Here is a 17,224-nt window from a genome sequence, read left to right as displayed (position 1 = left end):
ATTCCACTTGTTACTTAGTACATTGATATACATTTTTTTCAGACATGTTTTATGTTATTTTCTTTTGTTTTAGCCAAATACTATTTGTGCTGTCCATTTAATTGCTTTTTCCCTTGGTCTGTAAAATTATCAGATTTATTTTATCAGTAAAAATTTATTTACTAACTTCTTTAAGCTTCTCTTATCTAGACTTTGTAAGTAAAGAATTATCATATTTAGTGCATATAGTACCTATTTTCAAAGACTTAGTATTGGGTAATAGACCTATATAATAAAAGGCTAATATGCAAACAGACTGAATGGCAGAACGACCAGATGCTATAATGTGCACTGACCACCAGAGGGCAGATGCTCAATGCAGGAGCTGTTCCTTGATGGTCAGTGCATTCCCACAGGGGAAGCACTGTTCAGTCAGAAGCTGGGCTCATGGTTGGTGAGCACAGTGGCTGTGGTGGGACCCTCTCCTGTTTCCACAGAGGCACTAAGGATGTCCCCATGGGCTTCTAGACTGTAAGAGAGCGCAGGCTGGGTTTAGGGCTTCCCTGAGTGCACGAATTTCATGCACCAGGCCTCTAGTAAAAATATAAGAAGATGGCTTTTGCTTCCTTTGATTCACAAGGCATTTCAGGACTTTCAGTAATTTTGAGTTATAATTATAAGCATGATTTGATTTATACAGTAACAGATGTAAAGGCAGTGATTGATTCTCATAATTTTTATATTATCTGATTAAGTTTTTAATTTTTTGCTCTTGTTACTAGCTACTTCTCTACATATAGAGGAGAGAGCATGGCTCTTGAAGATATATAAACATAATGACATATGGCTCTTTACTTTTATAAAATAAAACTTAAAAAGAAATTCTCTCATTCTAAAGTTTACTTAGATCATGGAAGACCATCTGAAGTCCTTGTAAATATGGGAGCCTCACCATCCTATCCTTTTAAAAACTGTTCAGGCATCTGATTAGACAGTATATCTTTATACTTGGGAAACAACTACTGTAGTTGAGTAATGTAGTATAATTGTATAGTTTCCTATCCCTTTATTATAAAAATGATATTATATTTTTACTTTTATATTCTCCTTTAGGAATTTAAACTTAAAAAATTCATTATGCTAGCCTATTTTGAAAAATGCTAATTTTTCTATGCATTTATTTATGTTCAGAAAGAACAAGAAAACGACTCAACAGTATCATCTGAGTTTGAAAAGCTAAATGAAAATCATGATCAAAATCCAAAACTGCTTAAGGAAATTACACCTGAACCTATGGAAAGTGACTTTACTGAACTATCTTCACTTGATAGTCAGGAATTGGCTTTGAGTGCTGCTCCCAAAAGCACTTCTGACTGTTCAGTTACTGAAACTGTTGTTGAGAACTCTGTTTCCACTGATACATTGGGGAATACTACCCAGGTTGAGAAGGATGAGAACAAGATGAACACAATAGAAAAGCCTGTTTTAAGTGAACACAGTGAAGGCAACCAATCACTGATCTCAGCTGAACCAAGTAAGTAACAGGAGGATTATAAAGGTCTTAAATTTTTCTGCTCTACTTAGTTATTTTATTTCTTTTTTTGAACAAATTTGGCTAAAACAATAAGAATTTATGGCATTACTGTGAGATATATTACCTTTAGAAAAAGACTTGGGGTTTTGGGACTTCATGAAGTTTATAATATTGATTTAGATAAAAACAATGGAATAATTGGAAGCAGAAGAAATTTATTTTTTTATTTTTTTTAGATTAGTATACTGTAGTTCATCTCATCAGATTTTAAAAGATTCTTTAATAATCATTATTATTGCATTTGGTTGATGAAGCCAAAGTACACAGAGTTTAGGTGCTATTTAATTATAGTCATTAAATTTTTATTTAATTTTTGAGTATTTGATGTTGTCACATGGTACATAAATGGTTCTAAAGGATATACAATGAATAGTCTTCCACATCTTTCCCTAGTCATCCATTTACCTCTCCTGAAAGCAACTAGTGTGATAGGATTTAAAGTACAAATTAGAGTGATGGTACAATACATTATCAGGACTAGAACTTGTTCCTAAGTTCTCCTCATGGCTTTATATCTGCAGGTAACTGCTAAATAATAGTACTAATTTGGAATTATTGCACATAAGTAGTATAAATCAGATAATGAATGAGTGATAGGCCAATTTCAAAATTTAGAATAAAATTGGATGATTTAATTTAATGGGATTACCAAAGGTATATAGCATTAATTAGAAGTTCTCTTTCTGATAAGTGATTATTGAGACACATTTAAAAAAATAATTTTTCCTTTTTATTTTTATTTTTTCCTTTTTCCTTTTTAGTTGTTGTTTCCAGTGATGAAGAAGGACCCATTGAACATAAAAATTCAGAAATTCTCAAGTTACAATCTAAGCAAGACCATAATGTCACTAAGGAGAATGAGAGTATTTCTGAATCAGCATTGTCAGAACTACCATCGATTACTTGTGAATCGGTACAGGTAATTTATTTCTGCCTTCTGGTAGATAAATAGTGAAATACTCACTTTTGGCTAAAACTATTTTTTGTTTCATCAAGGAAAATATTGTAATAAAAATTATTTTTTTATTTTTTAGGTTAATTTCAGAGAAATATGTATTTATCTTTATTTTGAAGTGAAAGGATTATACCGTTTTTTCTGGCCGTTTATATTATTTATTACTTTAATATACATATTTTTAATGGTTCTCATTAGACATTTAAGAACTTTATTGACACTTTCTAGGGTAAAAGTTTCCAATATTTATCTGGTCTTGCAATACTATAACCACTTGGACTTATTCCTTTCCCTCACGCGCTATTATTATAGAGGAGGAAGCATGGCTTCTGGAGATATACAAACTTGTGTTCAAATCCTGCCTCTGCCATCAGTTTGTTAAGTTCTTTTTTATCTTCCTTCTTACAGAACATAATAAATAATAGTCACTGATGGTTTACTGTCAGCCACTTGTGTTTTTGACATAGCACTTTGAAGAGTCTAGTTCTAAAGAAAGGTTCAAGTCATTTATTGTCAGTGTTTGTCCATATTATGAACCTCTGATTATGTTGTTTTTTAAGAAATGATTATCAGTGGCCACAAGTACAGAATTATGGTAAACTTCTGTTGGTTTGTTTTTAAATAATGTCAGAGGCTGTTTTTCTGTAGAGAGTGATAAAGAATTTGGTCAGTTTTATAAAAACAGTCTGATAGTGTGATTAGTTTCACTAGTATTTCTATTGCATTAAGAATTCTATACAGAGATCACCTCAGCAACTGTGTTCTGAATTTTTGTTAAAATATAACCATTCTTGCCCATTGGGCAATAGCATACTTGATGAGTTGTATTTGTAATTAAAACAGTGTCATTGCTGATAATGAGTCCAAACTTCTAGAATCAGGGGAAGGGAACATCTGGCTAAGGCCAGCAAAATCATTTGGTCTGGCCCTGCCAAGGCATTAAGGGTTTGACCAAATATAGCAGGCTAATTTTTAAGTTGCTAATTTTGGCTTACAAATTATGTTATAAATATCCAAATGGCCCTTGGCAGAAAAATGGTTCCCCATCCCTTTTCTAGATGAATTATAGTTCCAGTGGCAGCATATAAGTTTACAATGCAGTATGAAAGATCATATTATAGGAAAATAACAGGCCCTGGCTGGGTAGCTCAATTGGTTAGAGTGTCGTCCTAATACGCCAAGGTTGTGGGTTCAATCCCTGGTCAGGGCACATACAAGAAGCAAGCAACTAATACATAAACAGGTGGAACAACAAACCTCTCTTCTCTCTATCTTTCTCTCTCTCTCTCACCAATCAATAAATAAAAATTAAAATAACATCTCATGTAGAACTGACAGAATATGATCACAGTCAAATAGCAAAGAATGTGGAGACCTACTAACATCTATAAGGCAGAATCATAACACCTCCACATTCTTGTTTCCAGTTTCAGGTGAAGTTATGAGAAACACGGATTGCTCATTTTTGGGAGGCAGTTAGTCTTTACAGACTGTGATGCCCAATAGTAAATTATTTCTATTCTGTCTTATACAACTGATTCCCTTTTTTACTTAGGGGATAAGAATAGTATAGTAAACAATAAAAGACAAGAATGACAAAACATTCCATTAAGCAGTCATTATGAACTGGGTTAAAAATAATGAGTAATGCCCTAACCGGTTTGGCTCAGTGGATAGAGCATCGGCCTGCGGACTGAAGGGTCCCAGGTTCAGTTCCGGTCAAGAGCATGTACCTTGGTTGTGGGCACATCTCCATTGGGGTGTGCAGGAGGCAGCTGATCCATGTTTCCCTTTAATTAATGTTTTTAACTCTCTACCTCTCTCTCTTCCTCTCTGTAAAAAATCAATAAAAATGTATTAAAAAAATGAGTACTGTGTAAGTTTTAGATGAGGACTAATCATATATTCTGTAGGTAGGTAGAGAGTTAATACACATGCATAATTGCTCTAGTGATAATTTATTTGGTTACTTGTAATGTTAGGCTTAAAGCAAGATAATGTGCAAAGTCAAGGCAAACATGGAGTTGAAAAAGTCGTTTAGGCACAGTGTAGAATTCAGGAGAGGTTGTGAATACTGCTGATACTGCTTTGTCATCTACTGTCATTTAAAAGCAGAGTTCTGTTGTTTGTGTGGACGTGGTATGACTTTTGAAGTTTTAAGCAACTGGTTGGCTATCCTTACACATAGATCATATAGTGAAACATAGATTTCATGAAACTGATGGTGTTTAGGTACTTATATCCCTTTATTGCTCACTAAACTCTCTATAGCTAAGAGTATCAACTTATTTTTGGAAGCAATTTTATGTGGTTGAAATAACCCTTGACTTGGAGATAGAGACTTGAATTTTTCTTAGCTCGGCTTTTCACTTGGGCAAGTCACTTAACCAATCCAAACAGCTATTAACTTAAGTGAAAAAAAAAGAGAGAACTACTTTATGGAATGGTTGTGGGGATGAAAGAGAGTGTATATTTATTTATTTATTTTTAAAATATATTTTATTGATTTTTTTTTTTTTTACAGAGAGGAAGAGAGAGGGATAGCGAGTTAGAAACATCGATGAGAAAGAATCATTGATCAGCTGCCTCTTGCACACCCCCCACTGGGGATGTGCCCGCAACCAAGGTACATGCCCTTGACCGGAATCGAACCTGGGAACTTTCAGTCCGCAGGCCGATGCTCTATCCACTGAGCCAAACCAGTTTGGCAAGAGTGTATATTTAAAAAACTCATTTTAAAATCGCTATATAAATCTTAATTTACTTCTACTGAGTTAACAATGAATAAAGGGAATATTGAGTTTGAAATCATGCCTTTGATATAGAGGAAGATTGATACAGTTCTAATTTTTAGAACTTAGACCTGGAATTAATTTAGGTTTCGACTATTTGGGATAATTTTCTCAAAGTAAATCATGAAGTTTTTAAGAAAAGTAATCCAGGTAATATTTCCTTACAGTAAGATCAGTAAAAAATTTTCCAGTTCCATTAATAGTAATTTAAAGAAGTATCTGACTTTGGAAAAGCATTGTCAACATTTATATGATACTTAAGGTTATAAGAATTTTATAATTTATTCCTTGTTAGGCTTCATCTGAATTATGTCCTGCCAAGGAAAACATTTCCTGTATTATGCCTAGTAATGAGATGGATCTACAACTGGATTTTATATTTACTTCTGTTTATATTGGTAAAATAAAAGGAGCTTCTAAAGGTTGTGTTACAGTAAGTATATCTTGTTTTTTTGTTTTGTTTTTTTAGTTTTGGATGTTAGACAAAGTTTTATATTATCTTCTCTTTTTTTAGTGCAAGTAAAAATAGAACTGAGAATAATTTGACATGGGACAATTTAAATTTGTCATACATACTTTGAGACATGTCTTTAATTGGAGGAGGAGTCCTATAATCACAAGGCAATGTCCTAAAATTATATTTATGATTTGACTACTCTAATGAAAATCGTGTATAGAAACTACATATTAGTATTTTCTGAGCTATAAAATTAGTGATAAATTATATTTTTATTCAGGTTGTTGGGAGCGCAAATAAGGAATATCATTAAGGCTTATATGAAATACTTCCTCTTCCATGAATCTTTTTGTGACTTCTTCTTTCTAATCAGAATTAAGTTCTCCCTTTACTTATAGCACTTTGTTTGTATAGCTATTGTAATATTTATTCTATGTGTTTATAATTGCTTATATTCTTGCCTGAACTGTTCAATTAGACTTTAAGCTTCTTGTGGTAAAGAGCCATGCTTTTATTTTTATTTTTTATCCTTCCATAAATGGCTAAAATCTAAATAGGCCCTATAAACTTTAGTTAAGATGAATTGACTACATCGGATTATAACTCAGGTATTTTCCTACAAGTTTTATTTATGTTTCACTGTGTTAGAAATAGGGCAGGGAATATAAAAATGGTAAGACATGGCTTCTGCTTTCAAGGAATTTATAGTATAACTAGAGGCCTGGTGCATGAAAATTTGTGCACTTAGGGGATGGGGGGTTCCTCAGCCCAGCCTGTGCCCTCATAGTCTGGGACTCCTGGGGGATTGGGCCTAAGCTGGCAGTCAGACATCTCTCAAGTATCTAGGGAGCCCTTGGAGGATGTCCGACTTCGACTAGGTCCACTTTCAGAGAGTGGACCTTAAGTTGCAATCGGACATCGTTAGTGCTGCCAAGGAGGCGGGAGAGGCTTCTGCCACTGCTGCTGCTGCTGTCAGCCTGGCTTGTGGTTGAGCAGAGCTCCCCCTGTGGGAGCACATTGACCACACGAGGGCAGCTTCTGCGTTGAGCGTCTGCCCCCTGGTGATTAGTATGCATCATAGCGCATACGGTATGTATCGTTCCTGGTCATTCTGCCATTAGGGTCAATTTGCATATTACCCTTTTATTCCATAGGATGGAAGCAACAGACACATAAATAGAGACTTAGATTATGGCAAATTGTACAATGAAAATATGTACAAAAAGGCTATATATGGGAATGAGTACCTGAATCTGTCTGGAGGAATCAGTGGCTACTTCACAGAGAAGACAGTGCATGCTTTAAGACATAAAGTAGATGTTTACTTGGTGACAGTGTGGGGTAAAACCTAATCCCAACAGAGTAAACATTCTGTACAAATGCAACATATCCTGTGAACTATAAATAATGATAGCTTGTGATATAGTTAAAAATCGCCTTGATTGAAAGCTCAAGAGCAGTGTTCCCTGGTCACTAGTTTTCAGATATTAATGTTTTAGACACACTTGGGGTGATTTTATAATTCTTCTTCAAGGCATTTCCCCCTCCACTTTTTATTGCTTCCACTGCATTTTACTTTTTTATTTTAAATTCAATATATGATAATTGATATGCTGGAGAGGGAAATCAAATATAAATATTCAACAGTGGATTGTTATTAATTAATGTTTTAATTGTTATTATACAGTCAGGTGGGCTTGTTATGGGTAAAAAATAAAACTAACCAAAAAACTAGAAATGAATAAAGAAATAATTAAAAAAACACCTATGATCTTGTTTATCTAGAGACAACTGCCCCTGATTCTAAATTGTATATCATTCTATATTCTTCATATTAGATATATATTTTTAAAACATACATTCTATTTTGTAACTCACCATACTTAAACTAATGTAATTAATATACCTGTTTTAAGATACTTGGATTCCCTTGTCCTTAATTCTTGACTGTTAGACATTTCAGGTCTCCCAGTGTTTTATTATTTCAAATAGTAGGGGACTGTAAATATTCAATAAATGTCATAAAATATGTCTTAAAAATCTGTTTGGAACACTTATAATTAAAGTAGACAACTTAAATGTCTGATGATAAGAAAGTGGTTTAGTAAATCAAAGCAAATATATACAGGTAAAATATATGCATGTGAGCAAAGACTGAAAATAATTAAAAAATAAAACAGCTATGTTATAATGGAGAGAACATAAACAATTAAAAATTACAAAAATATAATTAAGTTAAAAATTTAAAAAGTCTTAGCTTTGAGTTCTCAAAACACATTTAATAATATGTTCTTTTTTAGACAAAGTTCACAATGCTCTGTAACTTAGAAATTAAATAATTTATTTGGAGGGTGTAAATATATTAGAGAATTAAATTCAGTCATTTTCCAAATGTTTAATGGGTATATATTGTTGCAGACACTGGAGATATTGTTCTCACTTTCATGATACATTTTAGCTGAGCTAGAAAATGCCTATAATGGTAAACTATTACATAAATGAGAGCCATTTTTAAATAATTGGACATTGAAGTTATTATTACTTTTTTTAGTGTAGAGCAGTGACTCGCAACCTTTTTTCATCTTATGACACCTAAACTAATTACTAAAATTATGCAGCACATCAAAAACAATTTTTTGCCTTGCTGACAAAAAAAATAGGTATAATTTTGATTGATTTACAAAAATAATAGTAGTAATTATCTACCCTTTTTGCTCCAAAGTGACTTTTAAAAAAATTGGTGCCTACATTGGAATAGAAGGATTTCCAATAATTAACCAATCAGATACAACATTTTTATGCAACATAACCAATAAGATGCAATTCTATTATACTAGAGGCCCAGTGCATGAAATTCATACGCTGGAGGGGGTTGGTCCCTCAGCCCACATGCACCACCCTCTTGCAGTCCGGGATATCCCTCTTGCAATCCAGGATCCCTCGTTCCTTACTGCCCACCTGCTCACTCCTTACCTCCCACCTGCTCCCTCCTTACCGCTTGGCTCTCTGCTCCTTAGCAGGAGGCTCCTTACTGCTCAGCTAGCTGCTCCTTAGCACTGCCACAGAGGTGGGAGAGGCTCCTGCCACAGCACTTGCCATCGTGAGCCTGGCTTCTGGCTGAGTGGCTACTCCCCCTGTGGGAGCGCTCTGACCATCAGAGGGCAGCTCCTGTGTTGAGTGTCTGCCCCATGGTAGACAGTGTGCATCATAGCGACTAGTTGTTCCGTCCTCATGGTCACTTAGGCTTTTATTATACAGATAACACTAGTGCTCCAGTGCATGGATTGGTGCACATTGAAAGGAAATTAGAAGGTGACCAGTGGGGCGGGACTGAGCAAGACAGACAGACATGTCATAGAGCCCAACTCCTGCTGGTCCCTCCCTGGGTGTTGCACCTGGGGTGGCACCGTGGCTCGATGGTCATCTGTGGAGTTAGTGGGGTCTCTCCGTTAGGTGGAGTCCCTTGGCCTAGCCTCCAGAGATCAGACCGATTCCGGCTCTCCGACATCCCCTTAGGGGTCCCGGAAAACGAGAGGGTACTCTGCAAAGTTGCTGTAGCTTGGCAGCTCCTGCGTTGAGCATCTGCCTCCTGGTGCGTATTGTACCTACTGGATGCTCATATGGCCAGACAGTCAGATGGTTGCTTAGCCTTTTATATATATTGATATATATTTATGGTTCAAGATAGGGCATTCACATTGCATGGCTATTGTGCTGGCTATTGTAATTTTTTAATTTGACAATGTAAAGGAAAAAGAGATCTAAATAGTCAGTATTGAATGTTTTAAAAATTCTTATGGCACATCAGTTGAAAATCGCTAGTGTAGAGAATTCTGCAATAGATGTGAACATTTTGTGTTTAGGGCTCAACTTTGTTGATAGCAGGAAAATGTTTATTAAGTACTGTTATGTTCAGAGAACTCTATTGGCTATTGTAACAAGTTATAAAAATAGCATTCATGTTCAGCCTTTTTTCTTAAGTTAGATAGATGTGAAATGATTTCAGAGAACTGGGTTTACCTTATTGCCACAAAAACATCATTTTTTTTCCCCTCTCACAAGATTATTTTTCTCATTTTCTTAACTGGAAATTAAATTTTTGCTAGGAATAGGGCTTTGCTTTTCAGAGGTTACATGATGGCTTAATCATCATACAATTGTATAAGTGAGTATCAAATTCTTGCCAAAATGAAAGGTTTGATAGGACAAGAATACTTACAGTGAAAGAATGAGAGAATAACATAGAAAGCAGAGGCCAAAGATACATAGATGCACTATTACTAGTTCATAATTTTGTAGTAATGACTATCAAATTTTAAAAGCATTGCTCTTATATATTCATTTTCTATCACCAGTTATTTTCATTTGCTAAGATATTTTTTATGAGATTAAAGACCCAGTGAAACATGTCAGAAAGAATTTGGCAGTGGAAAATACATGTCAAATATACATGGTGTTTCCCAAAAGTGTATACACACATTGAGTGTAATTAATACACACATTGAGTGTTTATTAAAATACATTTCAGTTTCATTTAACAGCTGTCAGCTGTTAAAGTGTGTATATATTTTTGGGGACACCCTGTATGTAGCAGTTGTGTGAAAGTGAGAATAATAAGCTGAATATGACTAAATTAAATTAGATAATGTGCTTATTAATCGGATGCTAGTATCTAATAATAATAGTTCCCCTTGATTAAGGGAATTATCTAAAGCTGAGAGAAGTTAATAAGTTACTTAAGTATCACTTGTTATTTGTTTTAGTAGAGATAATAGAGGAAGGATTTGAACCCAAAGATCAGCTTTTAATTCATGTGCCATTTTGCTCGAATTTTGCATTAGTGCCTAACTTACACTATGAAATATGAATTTTATATTTGTGAAACTACAATATGAAATAATTTTTAAATTGATAAAAGTAATGGAGTCACAGTAAATCTGAGATTTCACTTAACATTGTTTCTTATTTATTTGGAACTCTGTTGACAGTTAATTTAGGTACCCATGTACCAAGACCATGATTTTGTTTTGTGCTCACAGACTGTACCCTTGATTTGGTCAACAATTTTATAAATGTATTTGTTGCTCAGAAGCGAAACTTAACTAATGAATAAATAAATAAGCATGAATTCATTTGGCATTAATAGAAAAACAAATGTAAAAGCACAAGCCTATTTTAGATGGTACATATAAGATTTAGGTGCTATACAACCCTTGAAAGTTTATCATAAAAGCAATGTTTAAGGAGGTCAGATATATAGATGAGGTACCTAGAGAAAATTAGTGTCCTGGTAGAAGGAGCAGAAAGAGCAAGAACCTTGCTGAGTCCTTAGTTGGAAGGGAATTTGTATGGAACAAGGAAAGATGAATGCTGGGAATGTCAACAAAGCCAAAAATTACACTCTGTTTTGTGATTGGTTTATTTACTAGTCAGTGACACCTTATTTACCAAGTCAGTGACATCTTTTGGCAGTTTCTTTTGAATTGTCTTATTCTTTAAAAATTCAGGAAACATTTTTGAAAAATATACTAAGTTTTACCCGCTTTTTAAAATGAACACATTGAGATTTAAATTATTTACACAGGGTTCTTTTTTATTTAATTTATTAAGGTGACATCCTATCTAATGAAGAAGGAATATGCAAATTGACTGTCACACCATCACAAAGATGGTGGTGTCCATAGCCACAGGATGGTGGTGCCCCGTCTCCTCAGCTCAGCTGGAGTCCCCCTGTCCTTTCAGCTCCATGGGGGAGGGTGGGTGGTAGGCACACTATGTGGCCTGACCTGCCCTCAGCTCCCCAGCTGCCCAGGGCCAGCCAGAGGCGCAGGCAATCCTCAGATGTCAGCTGCTCAGGTGCCCAGGGCTGGCCTGAGGTATAGGGAAGCCTTGGATAGCAGCTTCCCAGCTACCCAGGGCCACTCAAGGCTCAGGTAACTAGGGCTGGCCAAGGCTTGCGCTGCAGGCAGTGGCAGCAACAGAGGTGTGATGGGGCATCGCCTTCCCTTGATCACCTCATTGCTTCCTGCCCCTGAGGGCTCCTGGACTGTGAGAGGGAAAGGCCAGGATGAGGGATCCCCCACTCCATTGCATGAACTTTCATAGGGATCCTCTAGTCTCCTGTTGGATCTCTGTATGTAGGCTTCAGGGGTATTATTCTATAATCCCCTATATTGTGTGTTCACCCAAGTCAAGTCTTCCATTACCATTTATTTCCCTTTAACCTCTCCTGCCTTTCCCCTCCCGTCCCCCTTTTCCTCTGTTATCTGTCTGTGAGGTATTTATTTGTTTGTTTAATCCCTTCACCTTTTTCACTCAGTCCTCTACCAAGTCCTCTACCCCCTCTTCTCTTTCTGCTGTCATTCTATTCTCTGTATCTATGAGTCTGTTTTATTTATTTTTTGTTAGTTATTTTTGTTGATTAGATTCTACATATACTAGTAAGTGAAATCATATGATACTTGTCTTTCTCTGACTGGCTTATTTCACTTAGCATAATACTCTCCAGGTCCATCCATGTTGTTGCAAAAGGTAGAATTTCCTTCCTTCCTTTTTTTTTTTTTTTTTTTTTTTTTTTTTTAAATAGCTGAGTAGTATTCCATTGTGTACCAGAGCTCTTTATCCATTCATCTGCTGTTTGATACTTGGGATGCTTCCAAATCTGGGCTATCCTATTTAATGAAGAGCTAATATGCTAATTAGATCAAACAGAACTATAGTCCTCTGGATGATCTTCTGGACGAAGCCAGGGCTGCAAGGGCCGAGTCCCTTGCACGAATTTTGTGCATCGGGCCTCTAGTTATAAATAATGCTTGTTCAGGATTCTTAAATTTTCATAAAACTAAGTATTTACAGTGAAACATTCTTGGTTTATTGATAAAAAGGCTGGAGTACTTTTTTTAGTATAGAGTTTGAATTTTGAAAATAAAATTTGAAAATTTGAATAACAGCAACATTTTAAGTGTAACTCAGTTTTTGTATTTTTCCTGTAGTTCACGCCGAAGTATGTTAAGATCCCATTTCAAGGTAAGCTATCATTGTCTTATGACCACTTTTCAATGTAATTTGTAGTATAAAATAATTGGTCAGCAAAAATTCTGAAATCTTTCTGCAACAAGTTTTCCTTTTTTCCCTTGGTATAGAATTTAAATATAACCAAGGTTAATAATGTTTTTCAACATAACACTTTTTTTTCTTTTCTTTTCTTTTTTTAGCAGCTTCAAAAGGAGTTAAAATGTTTTTAAAATACTGAAAATAGTATACTATTGTTTTAATGACATCAACTAAAGTAATATTAAGGGACTCATGATAATTTCTTAGGCTTAACAGAAATGATTTTTTTTGTTTTGTTCTGTTTTAGCTTTGATTTATTTATTTTTCTTTTTTAAATTAAATCTTTATTGTTCAGATTATTACAGTTGTTCCTCTTTTTTACCCCCATAGCTCCCCTCCACCCGATTCTCACCCCACCTCTTATATTTACCTCCTTTCCATGATCCTCATCCACAGGTGTAATGATTTTTGTTCAGTCTCTTCCCACACCCCCCACTCTTCTTTCCACCCACAGATTGTCAGCCCACTCCTTTTCTATGCCCCTGATTTTATTATATTCACCAGATTATTCTGCTCATCATATTTTTCATTCACTTGATTTTTAGATTCATTTGTTGATAGATATGTATTTGTTCAATATTTTAATCTTTACCTTTTTCTTTTTCTTCCTCTTCTTAAAGAATACCTTCCAGCATTTCATATAATACTGGTTTGGCAGCGATGAACTCCTTTAGCTTTTTCTTATCTGTGAAGCTCTTTAACTGACCTTCAATTCTGAATGATAGCTTTTGCTGGGTAGAGTAATCTTGGTTGTAGGTTCTCGCTATTCATCACTTTGAATATTTCTTGCCACTCCCTTCTGGCCTGCATAGTTTCTGTTGAGAAATCAGCTGACAATCATATTGCTCCCTTGTAGGTAATTAACTGTTTTTCTCTTGCTGCTTTTAATATTCTCTCTTTGTCTTTTCTCTTGGCATTTTAATTATGATGTGTCTTGGTGTGGTCCTCTTTGGATTCCTTTTGTTTGGGGTTCTCTGTGCTTCCTGGACTTGTAAGTCTGTTTTTTTCACCAGATGGGGGAAATTTTCGGTCATTATTTTTTCAAATAGTTTTCCGTATCTTGCTATCTCTCTTCTTCTGGCACCCCCATAATTTGAATGTTGGTACCAGAGGCTCCTTACACTATCTTCATATTTTTGGATTATTTTTTGTTTTTGCTTTTCCAGTTGAGTATTTTTTGCTTCTTTGTATTTCAAATCTTTGACTTGATTCTTGGGATCCTCTAGTCTCTTGTTGGAACTCTGTATATTATTTTTTATTTCAGTCAGTGTATGCTTAATTTCTAGTTGGTCCTTTTTCATATCCTCAAGGATCTCACTAAATTTATCGACCTTTTATAGAAAATTCTTGAAAAACCTTATAACTGTGGTTTTGAACTCTATATCCAGTATTTTGCTTTTCTCCATTTCTTTCATTTGTGACCTGTTTATTTGTCTCTGCATTTTGGCTGCTTCCCTGAGTTGATAGAGTGGCTTTGTGTGCTAGGTGTCCTATAGGGCCCAGTGGTTCAGCCTCCCCAGTTACCTGAGGTGGACACTCTTGGTGCACCCCTTTGTGGGCTGTCTGCACAGTCTTGTAGTTAAGCTTTGATTGTTCTAGGTATCACTGGGAGGAATTGACCTCCAGGCTAATTGGCTGTGAGGATCAGCTGTGTCTATGATGGGAGAACTTCTGTGCTGGAGACACCCTTATGAGGCAAGACTTGCTTCAGTGGGGCTTTGGTGCTCACTGAGTCTGCCCCCTGAGTTTGTTCCTTATGGATCTGAGGAGTTGTAATATGGATGGTTCTACTCTGACCCCTGGTTACACTGGCTCTTGGATCTCCAAGGAGGTGCTAATTTAGCCTCTGCTTGAGGCCTCCCAGCAGGAGCTATGGAGAGATCTGCAGATTCCTCTTCTTTGTTTGGGTTTTGGAGGTGCCCAGATGAGGCCCAGCTGTGAAGCAATGGAAGCTGCTGAAGGGGTCTTGGGTCTTCTTTTGGTTGTTCTGGTCTCCCTGACCCAGCTGCAGTTTGTTAGGTAAGTTTAGGTTAAGGTGCCAGATCGTCCCGCTTTTGGCGAGACAGTCCGGATTCTTAACAATTTTTCCCACGTCCCACAGCATTTTAAAAAAAGTCCCGATTTTTGGAAAGAATCTTTCCAATCTTTCCAAAAATCTGGACTTTTTTAAAATGCCGCAGGGGCGTGGGAAAAATTGTTAGAAATCGGGACTTTCTGCCCAAAGCAGGACGATCTGGTCACCTTAGTTTAGATTTCAAAGGACCAGGCCATTCATATACAAAAGCCTCTGCGCACAGCTTGGATAGGACAGAGTCTCAGGGCGGAGCAAACAGCAATGCTTCCCATCAGCCCTGCCCTAAGAGGCCCCCAGGTCTCATTGTCCCTCTGTAATTGCTGCAAATAACACTGACAGAAAGCTGCCCTTTAGTTCCGCCAGCTGCCAGACAGTCCATTTTCTTCTCGTATGAGTCTGGGTTCCCAGGTTCTGACCTGGAACTGGAGTTCAGAGCATTTGGGAGCTTGTGTTTCCCTGTGGATTGAAAAAGCCAGCTATGTACTTAGTTGCCAGCCTTCTCCACACGCACACCTCTGTACCTCTGCACTTTATCATATGATCCGATAATCCTTCTGGGTATATATCCAAGGAAAATGCAAACAGTATTTAAAGAGATATGTAAACCCCGTGTTTATTGGAGTATTATTCACAGTAGCAAAGTATAGGAAACTCAAAGTGTCTATCAACGGATAGGTAAAGATGTATTGTGTGTACACACACACACACACACACACACACACAAATTTTCAGCCATGAGAAACAAGGGCAACATGGATGGACCTTGAAGGTATTATGATAAGCGAGATAAACTAAATAGTGCATGATATTGCTTCTATATGAACTCTAGTAAAGCTGACTTCACAGAAACAGAGATTAGAATGGTGGTTACCAGGACAGAGGCTGGGATGGTGACTGGGAGAAATGGGGAAATGTTGGTTAGAGTAAAAACTCAATTCAAAGATGAATAAGTTATGGAGGTCTAATATACAGATTGGTTATTATAGCTAATAATACTGTATATATACTTGAAAGTAGCTAAGAGATTAGATCTTACATGCTCTCAGCACAAAAATTAAGTGGTAATTATGTGATGTAATGGTGGTGTTAGCTAACATTAGGGGGGTAATTGCAATGCAGTAAATAAGTATCAAATCAACATGATTTATACCTAAACTCATAGTGTTATATGTCAATTATATCTTAACTAGAGACCTGGTGCATGAAAATTCATGCATTTGGGAGGTCTCTCAGCCTGGCCTGCACTCTCTCACTATTCAGGACCCCTCGGAGAGGGTCCCTAGGCCTTGCCTGAGGTCAGGGCATATCGGGGCTTTCATTCCCCCAGCTGCAGGCAACTGGCCCTACCCCCGCTGCTGCCACTGCTTGCTATCTGTGCAGCGCTGCCCCACCCCTCCCCTGCCACCGGTGGCCTTCCTCTGCAGGTGATAGGCTGGTATGCAATGGCTTGGCTGGTCTAGGTCTCCCTCTTTCTTTGATGGGGGGGCGGGCAACCCTGTGAGGGGCCATCTGCCTACCTGTTTGCCCCTAACTACTAATCTGCCTACCTGATCACCCCTAACCATTCTGCCTGCCTGCCTAATTGCTCCTGTTTGCTTGGGGGTGGAGTCAACTTGATCACTCCTAACCACTTGCCTGCTGATTGCCCCTAACCACTTGCTTGGGGGCAGGGCCCAGAGAAGGGCCATGGTGGTTCTGGTCTCTGGTTATTCTGCTCATTATGCTTATGGTGGCTGATTTTTATTACAAAGGATAAGCTGGAAAAAAAATTTGAGTCAGTATTAAAAAATACAGTAAAGTAAAGAAGGATAGCTAGAGAGAGAGGGAGAGAGAGAGTGAGAGAGAAAGAGAGAGGACTTTAAAAGGTGTAAGCCAATATGAAAGACTATACAAAGTAATTAGGAAGAGAACAAAAGGGAAAGAGATGAAAATAACAATTAAAAAAAATAAGAACCAGTAAAAAAAAGAAAGAAAAAAAAAAAGGAAGAAAGATAAAGAAGGAGGGAAGGAGGAAGAAAGGAATGGGAGAGGGAGAGAAGAAGGGAGAGAGAGAGAGATACAGAGTGAAGGAAAAGAGGGAAGAAGGAATGAAATCAGGAAGGAAACAGGGAAGAAAAGGCAGGCAGGCTAGGAATAGAGAAAGAAAAAGACAGGGAACAAAATGGAGTGAGGAAAGATTGAAAAAGGCTATAAAAGAAGGAAGGGGAAGATACAAAGGACAGACATGAGAGGAAAGAAGTTTAAATAGAGCGATGAGTCA

At 36.7% G+C, this 17,224-nt stretch overlaps 1 protein-coding gene across 12 annotated transcripts in view; it reads left to right on the top strand.

Moving 5' to 3' along the window:
• Positions 1 to 17,224, top strand: part of SENP7 (SUMO specific peptidase 7) — a 156,927-nt gene that overhangs the window by 113,573 nt on the left and 26,130 nt on the right. For 11 of the 12 annotated variants that reach the window (XM_036445436.2, XM_045584037.1, XM_036445435.2 and 8 more), the window contains 4 exons: positions 1,171 to 1,513; positions 2,335 to 2,492; positions 5,616 to 5,753; positions 12,770 to 12,803. In XM_036445436.2, the coding sequence (XP_036301329.1) occupies positions 1,171 to 1,513; positions 2,335 to 2,492; positions 5,616 to 5,753; positions 12,770 to 12,803 (673 nt within the window). The remainder of the gene's footprint in view (positions 1 to 1,170; positions 1,514 to 2,334; positions 2,493 to 5,615; positions 5,754 to 12,769; positions 12,804 to 17,224) is intronic. The other variant, XM_036445433.2, reaches the window with a different exon arrangement.

Source organism: Pipistrellus kuhlii, unplaced genomic scaffold, assembly GCF_014108245.1.
Source record: "Pipistrellus kuhlii isolate mPipKuh1 unplaced genomic scaffold, mPipKuh1.p scaffold_m20_p_2, whole genome shotgun sequence".
Classification (NCBI taxonomy): Eukaryota; Metazoa; Chordata; class Mammalia; order Chiroptera; family Vespertilionidae; genus Pipistrellus; species Pipistrellus kuhlii.
The sequence above is the reverse complement of the archived record's forward strand: the minus strand, read 5'-3'. Positions and strand labels throughout refer to the sequence as shown.